Source organism: Stegodyphus dumicola, chromosome X2 (genome assembly GCF_044657685.1).
Source record: "Stegodyphus dumicola isolate Sdum_Otavi_A_Nest chromosome X2, ASM4465768v1".
Lineage (NCBI taxonomy): Eukaryota > Metazoa > Arthropoda > Arachnida > Araneae > Eresidae > Stegodyphus > Stegodyphus dumicola.
The window spans coordinates 80,140,087-80,157,848 of record NC_140781.1 but is presented as its reverse complement, the minus strand read 5'-3'; the positions used below and the strand labels follow the sequence as shown (position 1 = coordinate 80,157,848).

The following is a 17,762-nucleotide window of genomic DNA, read 5'->3' as shown; positions in this document are numbered from 1 at the left end:
CTGCTAAGACTGAGTGGGAAGTCTGTAAGTAGGGTAACCAATAATAAATTTCATAAAATGTCTATCTTACGAGAAAAGGTGATAGATGATTGTCATATGTAACTTTTTAAACTCTGAGATTTTTCAACTAAATTTTTTTGTCTCCTTTGGAAACTTCGGAGGACCATGAGGGCAAGCTGTATGATCCACAGATTGAGAAGTGCTACCTTAATACATTTCAGTTTCTAGAGAAATTAATCTTAAAAAAAATCTGATCATTATTAAAACTACTTTACAGATTTATTTTATGTTACAAATAAATATAGTAAATATCTAATAAACCTCAAATTATTTTCTGCAATATTTCTGAATTATTTAAATTTGTACTGTTTTTGCTTCAAAATGGATGATACATGCAATTTATGATTTCATGAAAGGACCAAAAGGAATCTTGTTTGCAATTTAATTATTTAATTTAAAAAAAGATTTAAATCATTTGGAATATGTGCAAGTGCATGCAATTATTATGAAGAGATTCTAAATTAAAATGTCACATAACAAATTTAGAATATGTTATGTACTTCTAACGAATGTGATTTTTTCTTTCTTTAGGAGCCATGTTTTGAATCCTAAGAAGAAGAGGACTGCACCTTCACAACTAGTTAATTAAAAATAACAATAATATAAATTTTACCTATTTTTTATTTTATTTTCCTTTTGGATAGTTTTCAAATAAAAATAAACCTATTTTTGTTTCTATATTCTGTGTATTGGAATAAAGAGTCGAAATCCATTGCAATATCCAATATTTTCAAAATATGATATTTCTTGAAATAAAATATATGATTATGGAATATTACGTTAAAATGAAATGGTTCCTTATGTAACCTGTATGTTACACTAAAAGGCTTCATCGAATACTTGTAAAGTAATGAGCAAATACTAAGTTAATATCTTGTGTGAATGAATATTATCTTACAGAATTTTTTATTCCATAAAAATCTATCTAAAAATATAATTTTGTTGAATGAAGATTTAAACATTTTTCCCGAAGATTTAAAAAGTCGTTTGAAATAATGATAACAAAAACATTAATCTGAACCATTTAATAAATGAATAGAAAATTTTGAGAACAATTAAATCATCCACAGGAATTTTGAAATAATCATCGTATTTTTGACATCAGTTAAAGAAAGAAAATCTGAGTCATTTTGATTATAGTGATAAATTAGTTCCATTAATAGTAGGATAGAAAATTAAAATTTTAAGGAGCCATTATGCATTATCAATTTTTCATTAAAAATTTTTTAGTTTATTACTACTATCATATCAATTATTAATGCTGAATTCTTTATCTTCAGTTTTTTACATTCTTTTCTTAATTTTCTAGGCATAGCAGAGAAAAATATAATTATAGGATCAAGGCATTTCCAAATACATTATATTTTCTTCCTTAAATTTTTAAGATCATTCTATATTCATCATGTATTATAGACACAGTATCAGGGGATTCTGTTCAATTTTTCAGTTAGAATTTGGGACGAAGTTGTGAAGTCATACCTACATTAAATGCTTGAATTGATTATTTGAAATATGACAAAGCAAGAGAGGGCCATCTGTCCAAGGAAAGGAATATTTTAAGGAAAACTTCATGTTACACAAACATTTACACAGGCAGCCCATTCTCTAGGATTTAAATCTAGAGCCAAATGCTAGTGTTCAGCTTACTGTCTGGCTGCCTGTAGGCAATAAATGTTTTAGTAGAAGGAATACTTGAAAAATTAAATTTAGGACTAACTAATTCTTCAATTTTGTATTCAATGAGAAGAATGTAATTTATTAATAAAGTTTTAAATCTGGGAAAATACCTGTACAACTGTCCGATTAATTAATCTATTATTTCAATTAATGGTCAGTAGCAGAAGAGATTAAAAAGCATTTATGCCTAAAAGAATTATATGTTGTAATTAAAATGAATAATGCAATTAAGCATGAAAATAATTTTGGATAACTTGTGATAACTGAATTTAAGTTCATTGTTGAGTTACATAAGTAATTTTTTTTTAGAATTTGAAAAAATATTTAGAATTGTTTATTGAAACAATTTCATTAAAATATTTTTTTACTGTAATCATATCCAATTGCAGTCTCTTTAGATTACACTGTTGGGTATAAGGAGAATGATTTGGTTTAGTTTACTTAAGTATGGCAAAGCACACTAGGACTATCTGCCTAAGTGGAGAAATGCCTTTGTGGAGGACTTTCGAAGGGAAACTGACTTATATACATGTTACACATGGAGAAAACCATGAAAATACCCATACAACCAGCCCATTCGCGGGATTTGAACCTCGGACCGAACTACCAGTGTTCAGCGGGGGAATTCTAGAACATTACTAATTTATTGCCAAAAAACCATTAAGTCTAATACACAAGTTTTTTTTCCAGCTATTTCGTGATGCATATGTAACTTTGAGATGTCTTAAAATTCAATAAAGGAAAGTAATGCAGATGTAAGAAAAACATAAAATTTGAGCTTCTTTTTAACATTGGAAATATTTTGAAAGAAAATGTTGCATATCTTTTAGAAAATCTAAGGTATTTTTCCTTAAAAAAAAAAAAAACTTAATATTTAAAGTTACATAACTTCCCTTTTCCCACAAATAAATAAATGCAGCATATTTTGTTACAAGCAGTAGCTGTAGACATTTCACATAAAACATATGTTCTACATGTGTAATTATTTATAGTAATATTACAATCAAAATATTTAATATTTAGGAATACATCATTTTTGTATTTTGTATAAGACAAATATGTTCTATATGCATAATTATTTGGAAGAACTTTTAAGTAAATTATCTGCAACTTTTACATATATATCCTTTAAAATTTCACATGAAAATACATGTTCTTACATAATCACTTGCAATAACCTTACAAGCAGAACACTAGTAATCTACAAATATTCCCTTTAGTAATTCACATTCAAAAATTACGATCTACTTACACTATTATTTCCTGTAATCTTTACAGATGTTTACATTGGTAAATCACATATGAAAAACATGTTATACTTACACGATAATTTCCTGTAACATTACAGATCAAAGATCTGTAACCTTTACAGGCATATGCTTCGGTAATCAACATACAAAAACTTTGTTATGCCTACAGAATAACTTCCTGTAACATTACATGTCAAACATCTGTAACCATTACAGGTATAATCTCTGTAAAGTTACTAAGAAAATTCCTGTTTTGATTACTCAAATAATCCACGGCATCCCAGTTTCCACGACTTTTCTTAGTAACTTTACAGATTTTTTTTTACAGTGCAGTAGAAAACACTCGACGACTGCATCCCTTTCCTAAGGCAGATAGCCCTTTTATGCTGTACCATAACCAATCTCCATGTGTAGTTATTACTGTGAAATTAATTTGTGGTGGTAGGTTCTTGTCATGAAATATCATATGAGGTGTAGCTTTAGTGGTTATTTTTTTAATTTAAATTAGACGCATAGTCATGAACACGGTTTGAAGATACTTATAATTAACATTTGGCATATATATGATTAACAGATCCTTTTCAGGGTAACGCATAAATCATTCATTTTTGGAATAATTTCGCCTTCCTTTGCAGCTGATCAATAGTTTTGTCATTTTCACACCCCAGATTCATCGGTTCTTCTCGAATTATTGTTTGTTTTTTCCGTAAATTCTAAGCTTCCATCACACAGGCCGTTTTGCCAACAACTGCAAACTAATTCATTGAATGATAACCACAATTTTCTGTAGATATAACGTACGTGAGCAGATTGGTTAAGTTCCCCCTCCCTCGTCAAGTACTGCAAATTTTCATAATGTTTCCATTGCAAAAATTTATTACCGTGCTCTGTATGAAAATCTGCTGTGTTTGGTTAGCATTCGCTGAGATCTTATAATATAAAGCATATAATTTGTCAATTGCTTTGTAAGCTTAGAGCTATCATTAAACATTCTACATAGCATTTATGAAGCCAGCCTTAATTTTCAAAAATATATATGAAGTTGCTATTTGTTATTTTTTGCTCTTTGATACGATTAGCTGCCTTTTGAATCTATAATATGATATATGGCCGATCTGTGTTTCTCATTATAAATTTGAAATTTTGGTATTTTTAATTTATCCTTTGCGAATTCTTAAATAATGATACGAATGGCAAAGTTTACATCGCTACAACGTGCGACTTGTCTTAACAAAAGGACACTGATAACTTAAAACACTTGAAATGAACCTTAATGTTATCTTTTTTCTTTTAATCTGTACTATTTGTGTTGGTGCTTGAGAAGGAGCCTTATTTCATGACCTGTTTGTTTCACCCAATGTGTGGGTTTGGTAAATCCGAATTATATCATTTTAAGATTTTATATCGTGTAACGAAAGGTACAGATGCGACAATCATCTCATTTGACAATACACACTTTAGAAGTATCTGTTTACTAATCTATGTTACACACTCGATCTTGGGGGCTTTGACGTCATAATCAAGGTTCATGAGCCTGATAGGGCTGTAAAATGAAATAAAAATATGTATTTTTGTTATTAATTTCTTGGTAGGCTTTGTCTGTTTTCTCGTTATCATAATCATGATAATGGTAAGTGGCCAGTTTTACTGTTTTAAAGAATTGTGCTTTCAGGAATTTTCTTTCTGAAATCTGCAGAGCTCTCCGCTTGAAATTCTACTGCGTGACTGATATTTTTCTCCGAGGAAGAAAATGTAAATAAAGTAAATGAATGGCAGATCTTGATAATACTTAAACGACCAGAACTTTACTGGCATCTGACTTGTTTACTTTAATTTGAATAAAGATTAACGCAATTATGACATACTAGTGGATGACACCTTTTGAACAGTGTTAGTTCGTTCGACTGGAGTACGAATCCCAGCGAAGGGCTGTAGCATGGGTAATTTCGTGATCTCTAGAAGTGTAGCATAAATACGAGAAGAAAGATCCGAAAATCAGTAGAAAAACAAGTTTAGACTCTTTCCGACGCTGATGTCACAGTAGTTAGAGAAACTGAAGCTGCTTCGTGGTGTAATGGCCAGCATACTCGGCGTGTATTCGAGAGGTCCGAGGTTCGAGTCCCGTCGAGGGCACTGCTCATTTCTTCAGTTTCCTGACATTGAAAAATACTAATAACTCTACAACATCGTTACAAAGTATAGCTCATTTTTGTTATTCATTTTATTTTCAGCATTTAAATTCTGAATTTAAAGAATTTGATATTAATAATATATAAGGAACGTACTTTGGATGTTTGTTACTCAACTGTGCAGGCACCAGCTGACGGGTCAACTGGAATTTCTGCACATAGTTAGGCAATGGCTTAAGTTAGAACAAAAACTACTAAGGAACGCAAATTTTAGCTATGTTCGATTGATCACACGCAAAACATTTTCACAACTAATATAAGAGCACATGTCATGTGTGTTATGAATTTCACAATTTTTGCTTTACCTTGGCGTGAATCTCACGAAGGTTGCGAATGTTCTTAAAATCATCAGTTGAGCAAATTAAATACAATAAATGCACGTTTCACGCAATGCAATATTTGCCAAGGCGAGTGAAAATGGTTGCATAGCGTAACGGAACGATTCAGAAATTTTGAAAATATTCCACTAATGATGCTTTTTAACGTCCAAATGTTTAAAAAAAATTCTTTGCCTCATATTATGGCTTTTTTACCTTCTCACCGTTACGTATAACTTAATTGCTTACAGTCAGACGGGCAAAGAACTGCCCTTCACCCCCCCCCCCCGATGTAGAATCTGAGGTCACTGAGTGTTTTTTTTTTTTTTTTTTTTTTTTTTTGGATGGGGAGGGCAAGGAAAGCTGCTGTGTGTAGATAGTAATTTGGAATTAAAACCGATCTCAGAAGATGATATTTAGAATGGAATTTGTTTCATTACTTGGTATTCATAAGAAGCAGTTTTAATTCTTAAATAAAATTTTTTAATTAAAAATTTAGATAGCTTATTATTGTGAAATTGAATTCGACTTATTATTATTATTATTATTATTATTATTTACTTATTTACTAACTTTATTTTTTCATTTATTTCTCACTTATTTTTTTAAAGTAATTTTCACTAAAGGGAAAAAAAATGCCCTTCTAATTATTCAGTTATAAAATTTTACAGGTCATATCTTTTCCATGTGTGTCCGAAAACCCGGTAAAAAATCTTTATAATCTAAATGCTATATTATAAATTACAGTATCATTTTATTAGTTTTATGAGTGTACAGTGAACCCAATTTATCTTCATAGCCCCTTGTCTACACTTTCATTTATCGGCAGTTCCGAGATGCAGAGGAAAAAATTACATAGGATTTGTAAGTTTCAAAATGCAAAAGAGAAATGACTAAAGATCGTAACATATCCGAAATATTAGATCTGATACATTTATGTAATCTACCCAAGAACCTGCACTCTCGATTAAGGCCAGTGTAACTGAATGCTGAATATGGAAATGGTTATAGCTAACCTGATGTGCATTCTAAATATGCAGAAAATCCCTCAAACTCTGCGCGCACACCTGAATTTGATCAAAAATTATGTTAAGGAATATCGGTTATTGATGGTCAGTATTTGACTTATCTTTATTTCCATACCCATACTTCCTCTTTTCAAACATTCTTCCAATCTCCTTTTTGGCATGCACAGTACTCTAAATTTGTTATCACAGCATCTCTCTCAAAATGATTCGCGACGGTAAGGGCCCCAAAACGTAAAACTGGTGGTGCTGCAAGCGCTTAGAAACTAGGAGTATGCTTTAAAGGCCGTAAGCGTTTTATATATAGCATTCTTTGAAGCAGTACTTTATACTGTGTAGCACAAGAACTAAATTTCTTCGTAACTTGCCATAGGCGGATTAAATTAAAATCTCTGAATCTCTTACTTTTACATGTATGAGAAAGGGTATATTTTAGTATAGAAAGGGTATATTTTAGTAGAGAAAGGGTATATTTTAGTATAGAAAATGCTGTACATTACTTTACATAGTAGTATGGTACATAAAATATTGTAATATACAAGATGCTTTGTTGCTATTTTATTTCATGATGGTAGGGTCTGACTTGCATAATTTAATAGTAAACGTAACCGCAGTTATACAAATATTCTGATATACAGCGTTCGCTGTTATACGCAGTTAAGTCTTAGAACGTATTACCCGCGGATACGGGGGACTCTGTATAACTGAAAACCGTTGCTTTCTTGTATATTGTCTGGCCATCGTCCAGATGAACATGATCAAGAATGCTCATGCGCTTCTCGGCTCGATTTATTCGAGAAACAGTATCGATAAGGGTGACCCATGTGATACAGATTTAAGTTTTAATCATTTTCGAAGCTAATTTAAGCAAAATTTCTAAGCAAATCGAGAATTAGAAAATGGCCTTACGTATAATTTGAAGCACAGAGATGAAAGTAGTCAAAACGTCTGCTATAGCATGCATTATCCGAGGTAAAGTGAACCTCCGGCCGGCGCTAGGCATTTTGCCACCAGGTACAATCATTCCTGGTTCTAAATTTAATGCGCAGGTTACGAAAAGGATAAGACCGCTGAACTGGTAGTTTTTTTATGGTCTCTGTTTCCGACCATTGGGCGAGTTGCTTGGTGATTCGTTGTTTTCCTAGTGTGTAATATGTAAAAAAGCCAATTTTCCTTCTAAAGCTCGCTAGCAGCCGAGTAGTAAAGCCGTTGAACACTGGTAGTTCAATTGGAATTTAAATCATGCCGAACGGTCTGACCTTTATGGGAGCTTGTTGTTTCCGTATGTGTAATGTAGATACGAGCCACTTTCCTTTAAAATGTCATCCAGAAAGGCATCTAGCCCGTAGGCAGACAGCCTTTGTGTGCTTTGCCCATAGTCTAAATATTCCCAGTGCCTTATAAAGCTCTACATGAAAGCACTCTTTCTAAGGCAAATATCTCTTGCATGCTCATAAATTAACCAAACAACCGTCTCAGAGTGACCTTCAAATGCGCGTTTTTCTGTCCTGTACTTGATGTTTTTCTGTGTCGTGTGGTTTGTGCGTCTCTGTGTCCTGCGTTGTGTCTTTGTCACAGTGTCAAAACAGTATCTGATCACAACTTTACCTTCGCTGTCAATACAGTACCTACCCTAGAGGAGCCGAGAAACTCAGCTAGTAAAGAATAAAATACTAATCGATAAGATTATAGAGTCACAATTAGAGCATCGATTAAAGGCGTTTATACCAACACCTTTGCTTTTCAGGCTTCCTGGAAACTGATCCCAAATTTCTGTTTAAGATCAATTTTCAACTTTCTGCTTTGCAGGGTAAAACCAGGCTTTTCAACTTAAAATGTATGAACTACTTTATTAAAGCATTGAATTTATTTGCTGAATTTCTTTTTTCTTCATTTTAGGGCGTAATTGTTTTACAAGATTGTTACAGTACAACTGAATGTTAGTTTTTTAAAGCTTATTAATTTTGAAACAGTTAAAATGTAAGAAATATTCTTATCTGCTTTGTTCGTGTGGAAGCCTTGTCCGCCGTAGAAGATAGAGTAAAACCGAATTTTTTAACCCTTCTTATGACTGCAAAGTGAATAGGTTTTAAATTTTTCTAAAAACTGAAATTTTACTATGAAACATAAACGAAATTTGCATGCAACTTATTAATTTATCGTTGTTTTACAGTGTAGTTAAATTGTGCTCTGAACTTTTCCTTCATAAACATATTAACGTGAGATTTCAAACTTTTTGTAATACTTATTTTAATACATTTCCTTACATTGTCTATGTTTATTTATATATACATATGTCTATGTGTGTCCTCATTGCTAACAATACGTGTATTGCATTGTTTAATGCATTTCCTTACATTGTCTATGTATTTATATATACATATGTATGTGTGTCCTCATTGCTAACAATATGTGTATTGCATGTTATTTCTTCTACAGTTCTTCGCGAACCTACGACCGAAAGGTTGCTACTGCTGATGCCTTGATGTCGTGAGTTTTCTTCCTGCCCAATTTCTTCAGCATGATGCATGTTCATAATTTCATAGCATGTGAAATTATGCTTCAGTAGAATGGAAATTTAGCTTCCGCATGTGGCTCCTTCAGAATATTTATACTCTGTCTAGAACATGTGGCTGTATTTCTTTTCTGTTTTCAGAAATAATATTTTAAATGGAATTCCCCAACTCGTATATACTGAATGCTGAGGGGAATAGTATCATCAACCATTACTGTACATTTACATAACTCTTCCGAATGTGATGTACATCTCTCAGTTAACATTAACAGCAATTTTCTGTGAACTGCTAGCTATAGTTGATATACATAAAGCATATTATTAAGATAACCATGTAACTGTTTCTTAGATGTAGTCAGCGGAGTTTAAACTTGCATCAATTTTCACAAATCATTTCCCGTCCCCAATAAAATTTCTTTTTTTTTTAGTTGTTTTATTCCTTTGTAGTTTATTTTACTTGCTGAAGAAAATTGTTTTTGCTTTACGTGCGCTTAAGTAATGTATATATTCTTTTCGTCCTTAGGTATGAAAATGACATAAGTGGCACTAAAGTCTTCGGATTGCGAGCAGAAGGCGACCGGGTATATATAACTGAAGAAGGATATACGAAAATTCCGGCTAATGTAAATATAACAGTTCGTATGTTTGGAATTCATTTTTCGGAACATACGGAGTTAGCTTTCACTGGTAGCGGTCAACCCGCTGGCAGCCGGTGTGACAATCTACCTATAGCAAAAATTGTTAAAGTCACGAAAGAAAGTGTGCTATCCGAAAATGTAATAGAAGTTGAACTTGCGCTTCCTTTACTAGAAGATAGTGAAAGCTATTATATTTGTGTAAAAGAAACGTACGAAAATGGTGAAGCTGTAAGGTGGGTTCACCAAGGCGATGATCCATGGCTTAAAATGGAACCTGTTGGAAGACTTTTACCTATGTGGATCCAGATTTGTGTGATATGCTCCTTGTTAGTTTTATCTGGGCTTTTCAGTGGTCTAAATCTTGGTCTCATGGCGTTAGATCGGACTGAACTGCAAGTCATTGAAAACTGTGGAACGGAAACTGAGAAGAAATATGCTCGCGTTATATCTCCTTTACGAAAAAGGGGAAATTATCTGTTGTGCTCTCTTCTTCTGGGAAATGTTTTAGTGAATAGTACCCTCACTATTCTTTTAGATGATCTTACTTCAGGTATCATAGCCATCGTAGGATCGACTATTAGCATTGTTGTCTTTGGAGAAATTATACCTCAAGCAATCTGTTCCCGTCATGGTTTGGCAATTGGTGCTAAAACGGTATGGGTCACGAAATTTTTTATGCTGGCAACGTTTCCTTTGTCGTTCCCCATTAGCAAGATTTTAGACTGCGTGCTTGGGGAAGAGATAGGAAACGTTTATGACCGTGAGAGATTGATGGAGTTCATTCGTGTCACTAAAGACTATAATAAGCTAGAAAACGAAGAAGTAAACATAATATCCGGTGCTTTGGAATTAAAAAAGAAAACTGTGGCCGATGTAATGACTCAGATTGATGATGTATTTATGATTCCATACAATGCGATACTCAACTTCGAAACTATGTCTGAGATAATGAAACAAGGGTATTCGCGTATACCAGTCTACGAAGGAGATCGCAATAATATAGTAGCCTTGTTAAACATTAAAGATTTAGCCTTTGTGGATCCAGATGATAATTCCCCTCTAAAAACTTTATGCGAGTTTTACAATCATCCGATTAATTATGTGTTTGAAGATGAGACTTTGGATGTTATGCTGAATGAGTTTAAAAAAGGTAATTTATTTTTCTTCTTTTATGTGTTATGTAATGCTGTGTAAGGGCTTTTGCCCCCAGGCATTCTGCATTTGAAATCTACAGTCTTACGTAATGTTTGTAAAAATAAGACGTCACCCATAAAATATACGAAGCGCTCGAGAGTGCTTAAGAGCTTTAGTCTTTTTTTACGCACGTCTTTGTGAAACCTGCTTTTTGCACTTTCACGTTTTCCTTATCTTTTTAGATAAAATGTCTGGATAACTTCGCTATCAATTTGTTTTGTATGACAGAATTCCTCCTCATGTGTGTCATTGTCTTGTCAAATCTCGCGCGGGACCGCATCTTCGGTCGTAATTCTTACTTAGCTTAAGCGTATTTTTTGTGTAGATTAAAATATGACTGAATTTGCTTTCTTAACCTTTAAGTGAAGTGGTGCTTATAAAGCTGAATTGTTTATCTCAGAATGCTGAATAATTTATAAGTGTCAGAGCATCGTAATTTATTTGTAATTTGTTAAGCTGCTTAGAGATGTCGCTTAGATAGATATAAACGAAAGTCTTTTAATTGAAACGCTGATATACCTAAAGTAAATAAACTATTCAAAATATTATTGACACTACAACTGTTCTTGGATAGTAATTTCCATGCTCTCCAAAGTAATCTGTAGATGATAAGAAGCTGAGTGAGTAATCACTCTAAATGATGACATATTGGATTTTTTTCACCTGTGGTGTAATCATTTTAATGAAATATTAATACAGTGTTTCCGTACATCCAAAAAGTAATGCTAATTCAGGGCTGCTTTAGAGAGCACGCGTTCTTATTTGGAAGTTGATGTGTTACTGCTGCACCACTATGTGGACCGCCTCTTTTCGTGTGTTTTTTTTTTTTTTTTTTAATGTTAATCTGTAAGTTTAGCCTGTGTATCTAATAAATTACAGTAGGTAAGAAATCTCTTTTTCTTTCGTTCTCTTATAGCACAGCAGAATGAGATGCATTCTAAATACTTAGTTTATCTCTACATTCTATAATCTCTTTAAAGATTTCTCATATGAGTGAAAAGGCGGAAATGAAGTCCGATTGCGATTTTATCTAATATTCAGTTTTCCATTTGAACTACAAAATTTCTCTTTTATTAGTCCTGTTTGTGGGTTTTATTTATTTTTCTTGTAATTTGAGTAAATACATAGCGACCCACAAGTACAGAATCAGAAGTGATAAAGATCATAATTAAAGGTTAGTACTGTCATGTTTCCATCGCTTGGCGTCTTTGGTTATTGTACAAGGCGAGAGGACGCTTTATCTGCAGATAGTTTCAGGCACAGTATGAGCCAAAAAATATTCGATTTTCTTTTTAAATAACTTTTAACGAAGCGAAATGCGATACCATATTGAAAACTCACCACTAGATGCCACTGAGTACATCCGAAAGAAAAGGATAGTGTCAATTGCTTTAGTTCTTTTAATTTATCGGAATAGCAAATGTTCAATATGATTGCCATCACAAAGTATCACACAACTGAAACGAATGACAGCGTCCCTGACTACGGTGTATAAAAAGTCCGGATGGATGTGAAAGTCTCTTCACGGGCGAATGAAATCTTTCAATTCCGATGATGTGGAACTGCCCTGCTTTTAACTCTAGACTGACTAAATCCGCACAATCAGAAATCAGTTAGGTCAAATCTAGAGGCAGCAGAATCTTACACTGCATACTGATAAATTTGTTTTCAGTGAAGGTTCCGACAGGAATTTTATTATTGATGAATGCGATGGGAACTGCTATCCTGTCTTCCATATGTACGACTGTAAGAAGTAAATTTTTCAAAGATGTGCACAGTTCTTGGACACTTTGTTTTGCGAAGTGAAATCGCATCAAACGGTCAGATATGAAGAGTGAAACTGCTGCACTATATATACATGTAAATAAGCTGTTGCCTGTATGTCATAGTCGTGTTTGCTTACATCTCCATGCAATGAAAAGTGATCTTCGTTTGTCCACAAGACATTAAACACTGGTCTGGGTTCTCTACAATCTTTGACAAAGCCCTGTAGCAGATTTCAGATTTTTTTCTCTGCTGGTAGAAGTTGGTGCGTGATTACAATTTGCCATGATTACGTTTCTAGACACTATGTAAAATACAACTTAAAGAGGAGGACTTGCCTCTTTGCAGATACTCCTAGTCGTAGTTTAAAATGCTAGGTCATCAATTTTAGATGCCATTGCAGTTAGTTGATTAGGTTAAAGATAGCTTTCCGCTTGGCGGTTCATCTTTCAGATGACCAGTTTCTTGAATTCATCTGGCAATTTTCGGTAACCTAGTACGTGCGATAGGGCTTTCATTCTCTTACAGATTTTTCATTCATCAGAATTCTGTCCAAAATTTTGATGCGATCGTGAAGCCTTTCTGGTAAAGTCAAAATTAGACGTACTTTACATCGATTAAATAAATCAGATCTTTCTTAAATAGCCAGCTTTGCATCTTTTTCCGTAGAGCACTCATGTTAGCGTTATGTATTAGTGGGTTTTTAAACAGCATTCCCCTTTCTCTCTCAAAAAAAAAAATCCGCCGACAGTAAGTAGGAAGAAAACAACTCTTCAGTGCAATGAGTTTTGCACTGAAACAATGCAGTGCTTTACGTAAAAAATTTTCCGAGACTTTTTGTGCACCCTGTGTAGTATTCCTGAAGTTGAAAACCTTTGTCTCTCTTTACGTAGACAACGATGAAACTGATGTAGTTGGAAAAGTATTTTCATTGATTATTGATGAATATTAATTATATTGCCTAAAACATCTTATTTACTAATTGTATAAAGTCATCAGTTTTTTTTTTCTTTTGAAGCAGGATATATGCAAAATGTGTAGTGCCCTCGCCGGAACCGAACCCTGGACCTCTCAGATACGCGTCGAGTATGCTTCCAGTTACATTCATGGCTTCCAATTCGACCATCAAATGGTAACATTAACCTCAGAAATAGAGCAAGAGAATTCGGGTTTGGTGCTTGAAACGACGTCCGTACCCTTCCCAAATATTTGATAATTTGCTAACATCACTTTATGTACGTGTTTTACATTTTTTATTGTATAGAAACATATTTTTGTTTCATAATTAACGGTTGAAAATTGAATTTTTTATGATTTTTTGGGGATAATTTATAAGGTATTTCTCCCACTTTCCTAAAGTGCATACGTGTTCACGCTGGGCTGGTATTCCAGAGGTCCGTGGTTCGATTCCCGGCGAAGGCGTTGCTAATTTTTCATTTCTCCGGCTTTTCCAATTAACCTAATGTCTCTACAGTGGCGCCCGAACTAAAAGGGTGTTAGATGATGATTCTCCTCACCCAGGATTTGGCGATTGGGTCCCTTAAAAAAACCCTAGTCGCCCTTTAAAAGGGGAATATATAAGGTATTTCTCCCACTTTCCTAAAGTGCCTACGTGGTGTAGTGGTTCTGCACGCTGGGCCGGTATTCCAGAGGTCTGAATTGAAAGGTGTGGTTCGATTCCCGGCGAAGGCGTTGCTAATTTTTCATCTCTCCGGCTTTTCCAATTAATCTAATGTCTCTACAAATTTAATATCGAGAGTTAATCAGGCTGATGACTTCATAATTGACGATGAATCGAAACCGGTATCGTATCTACAAGCTACTCTCAAATTGGAATCGTCACTTTCGGGATGGCTAAGTGGTTTAATTAGGCGCAAACCAGTCATTTGGGGGAAAACCCTGCGATGGACACAAGCTTCAAGTGAAACATTTTTGGTTTAGTTTCAAAATATCTCAGTTAGCCAAAACAGTTTCGGCTAGGAATCCTCCAATGGTTGGCAAGTGGAAAAGCTCGTTTCTCGGGAAAAGTTTCTTCTAGCCTCACGAGATGTGATAACCTCATAAGTGTTTTCTTATATCAGCCATTAAGAAAACACCAGTTTTAGAGCCGAGGGTTTCTCCCGAGCCGAGAAAGCGCGAGTCTCGCATAGCATTACTTTCTTCATTTCTAATGAAATATTTCATCAGAAAATAGGTGCTGAAAGTTCTAATTAAGTTTTTAAAAGTTTTCTATGGCAGACGTAAGGTTCATCATCTGCGTTGACAATAGTGTATGTAGGCATTTTGGCATGTCAATGCTACGCGTTTCCGACCTTTGAGAATCGGGGAGTGTGAAGGCTTCTAGGAAATTACTGTGTTTTACCCTCTTTATAGACTGCAATTGTGTCCTTGGACCCTATTCCTGAAGATAAAGGATGACTCTTTTGATGTAAAGAAAATTCAAACATAGTTTCTAGATACTATAATTAAAAAAGTGCTGCCTTGAAATTATGTATGCTCACCGAAATAAGTATATTGAGAGGGAAGGAATACATTTCACTTAAGCGCATTTCCTTGTTTTCTAAGGAATAACCCCTCTCCTGTTTTAACCATTTCTGAATAGTAGCAATGTAGCACTGAGTTTTTAAAAAGCGACAGGTCACTTTATGTTTCCGAAAATAATGTCCGAATTTTTAGATGCACGAAACTGAGGGTGTAAAATGTGATTTTCTTTAACATAAGCGTTTGTTTAACTCCCTTTTACAAGAAATATTTTTTCCAAATCTTCGGCTGCTTTTTCCCAAAATTAACTTTTTTTCTTTCGAGCTGGAAAATATTATCACAAAATTAATGGGAGCACAAAATTAATTAGCAGGCTGCGCTTAAAAAATTTTAATACATATAATGTGTGAATTTGATTTTTCTGGAGTATCGAAACACAATAGGCAATATCTGAAACGTCATTTTGAGTTCTTCAAGAATTAGTTATTTTAACATATTACATTAATGATTTTTTTTCCAAGGAAATCATATGTGATTGGAAATATGTTGCTGTTACTTTCAAGTTAAAAAAAAGCGGAATCCATTAGAAAAGTTTCTGAAATAGTTCGTTTAAAGAGCTCAGCAGTTTTTTTAATACAATAAAATCTTATTCAAGGCATGATGGAATTCAAAATCAAAGAAGACTTGGAAGACTATCCAAGTACATCGCAGTATAATCTAGACTAAAGTCTGTGTTTCCCTAAACATGAAACAAACATTATTAATCATGTAGAATATTTGTTAATCGAAAGCCCATTAAAATAATTATCTGATATGCTAAGTATTATAATGTCCGAGTGGCAAATTCAAATATCTGCGTAAGTGAAAGAAAAAAAAAAACTTTTTAAAACATTTTCCTCTCGCAACATTTTTGAAAAATAACTTCTGAACACTGGAAAAACCAACTAGAAAAGCTAATTTAATATCTTAGCTCGCAGAAGAGTCGAAGAGAAATTTTAAAAACTGATGCTATTTTCAGCACTGGTGGAAGGAGGAGTTACAATATCCCTTTCGAGATGGCGCGCCGTTGTTTTAAGACATTCCCTCGGGACGGATGGTAGTCGAAAGTAATCGTTTCATAAGGCGAGGGTTTTTCTTCCGCTAAGCCTAGCTTTAGAAAACAAATCACACATACAAAAAAGAAGTTTACGTCCTAACGTCATAATTTTAAAACTATTTTAGGTTATTACTTCAGCTATCATATACGATGTTAAAATTAGTGTTGAATAATCATTTTCCATTACTTTGCATGAAAATATATTAAAAAAAATTGCTTACTTTGAGAAATAATCTTAGAAGAGCTACTCGGATTATTCCGAAGTTTTAATTGCTAAAACACATTAGTAAACTTTTAAATTTAAATTACTATACACGGAGGACTGTTTACATGAAGAAGTAACAAAATTTTTCACGTGAACTGGAAGGCAGACACTCAGTGAACTATATCATTCTTCTCATAAATAACGCTTACTGGCCATAATAAATTGAAGTCAAGGCTTTCCGAAATAAAAAGGGTGTACGAAATAAAAAGGGTGTAGAGACATTAGGTGATTTCGAAGACGTGTAAAATGAGTAATGCCCTCGTCGGGAAGCGAACCACGAACCCCTCGAATACGCGCCGAGCTTGTTGACCACTACACTGCGAAGGCATTCTAAGAAGGCGGAGAAATGCCTTATATTCTCCCCCTTTTAAAAAGCGACTGACCCAATCGCCAAATCCTGGTGGTGGAGAATCATCGTCCACCACCCTTTGAGTTCGGGCGCCATTTTAGAGACATTAGGTTATTTCGAAGGCGGGAAAAATGAGCAATGCCTTCGCCGAGAATCGAACCACGGACCTCTCGAATACGCGCGTGCTGACCACTACACTACGAAGCCATGCTAAGAAAGCTGGAGAAATACCTTATAAGGGAAATACGCGAAATATAAGCGATAATTGCAATGCATAGTGAAATAGAAACCCACATAGTAACCATAAAAAAACCTACAAAGCAGCAAAAGAAAGAATAAAAAAGGGGGGATTCGAAGGGATATCAGAAACGCGAATGTTTATATCTCGTGGCGAATTAAAGAGATGAGCTCTGTCTGTTTGCATTTGCTTCCCCTCAACAGCTGACAGCAACGTTACGCAGAATGTGATCAAATTGAAGGTCAGGATCCTAAAACTATATTCAGTTGAAAATTAATGGAAACAGACGCCATCTAGTGGTCTTTAAAACGTTTCAGGACACTGACACCAATGTGTGATGGCCGGGGGTGAACGAGAAAACGTGCCGGTCGGGAAATGAGTGCGTTTCTTGCTGGCGCATATGCGCGACAGTCGGGGCAAAAAAGATATAGGGGTGTATATTGCTGTTTGAAACTAATCATACGTTTATTGATGTCGTAATATATCAGTATTCATTCACATTTTAAAATGATCGGCACCCAAACCTAACCTGCTAAATAATACTAAATTCTACCATAACGATAATCCTTAGTATACTGTAATGAATGTGCAACTCTGGCTGCGGTTTAAAAACCTTGAAATGTCCTCGGTGTTAAGATTTAAATCCTGTAATGGAAATTATTAATACAAAATAAGGGGAGAAAAATTAAGCTGGAAGTAATACT

The 17,762-nt window shown here is 34.2% G+C and overlaps 1 protein-coding gene across 1 annotated transcript in view; it reads left to right on the top strand.

Annotated features, from left to right (window-relative positions):
* The window catches only part of LOC118183994 (unextended protein-like), a 174,844-nt gene that overhangs the window by 86,372 nt on the left and 70,710 nt on the right, over nt 1–17,762 (top strand). Inside the window, exon 2 of the mRNA XM_035353627.2 lies at nt 9,557–10,821. Coding sequence (XP_035209518.1) covers nt 9,557–10,821 — 1,265 coding nt within the window. The remainder of the gene's footprint in view (nt 1–9,556; nt 10,822–17,762) is intronic.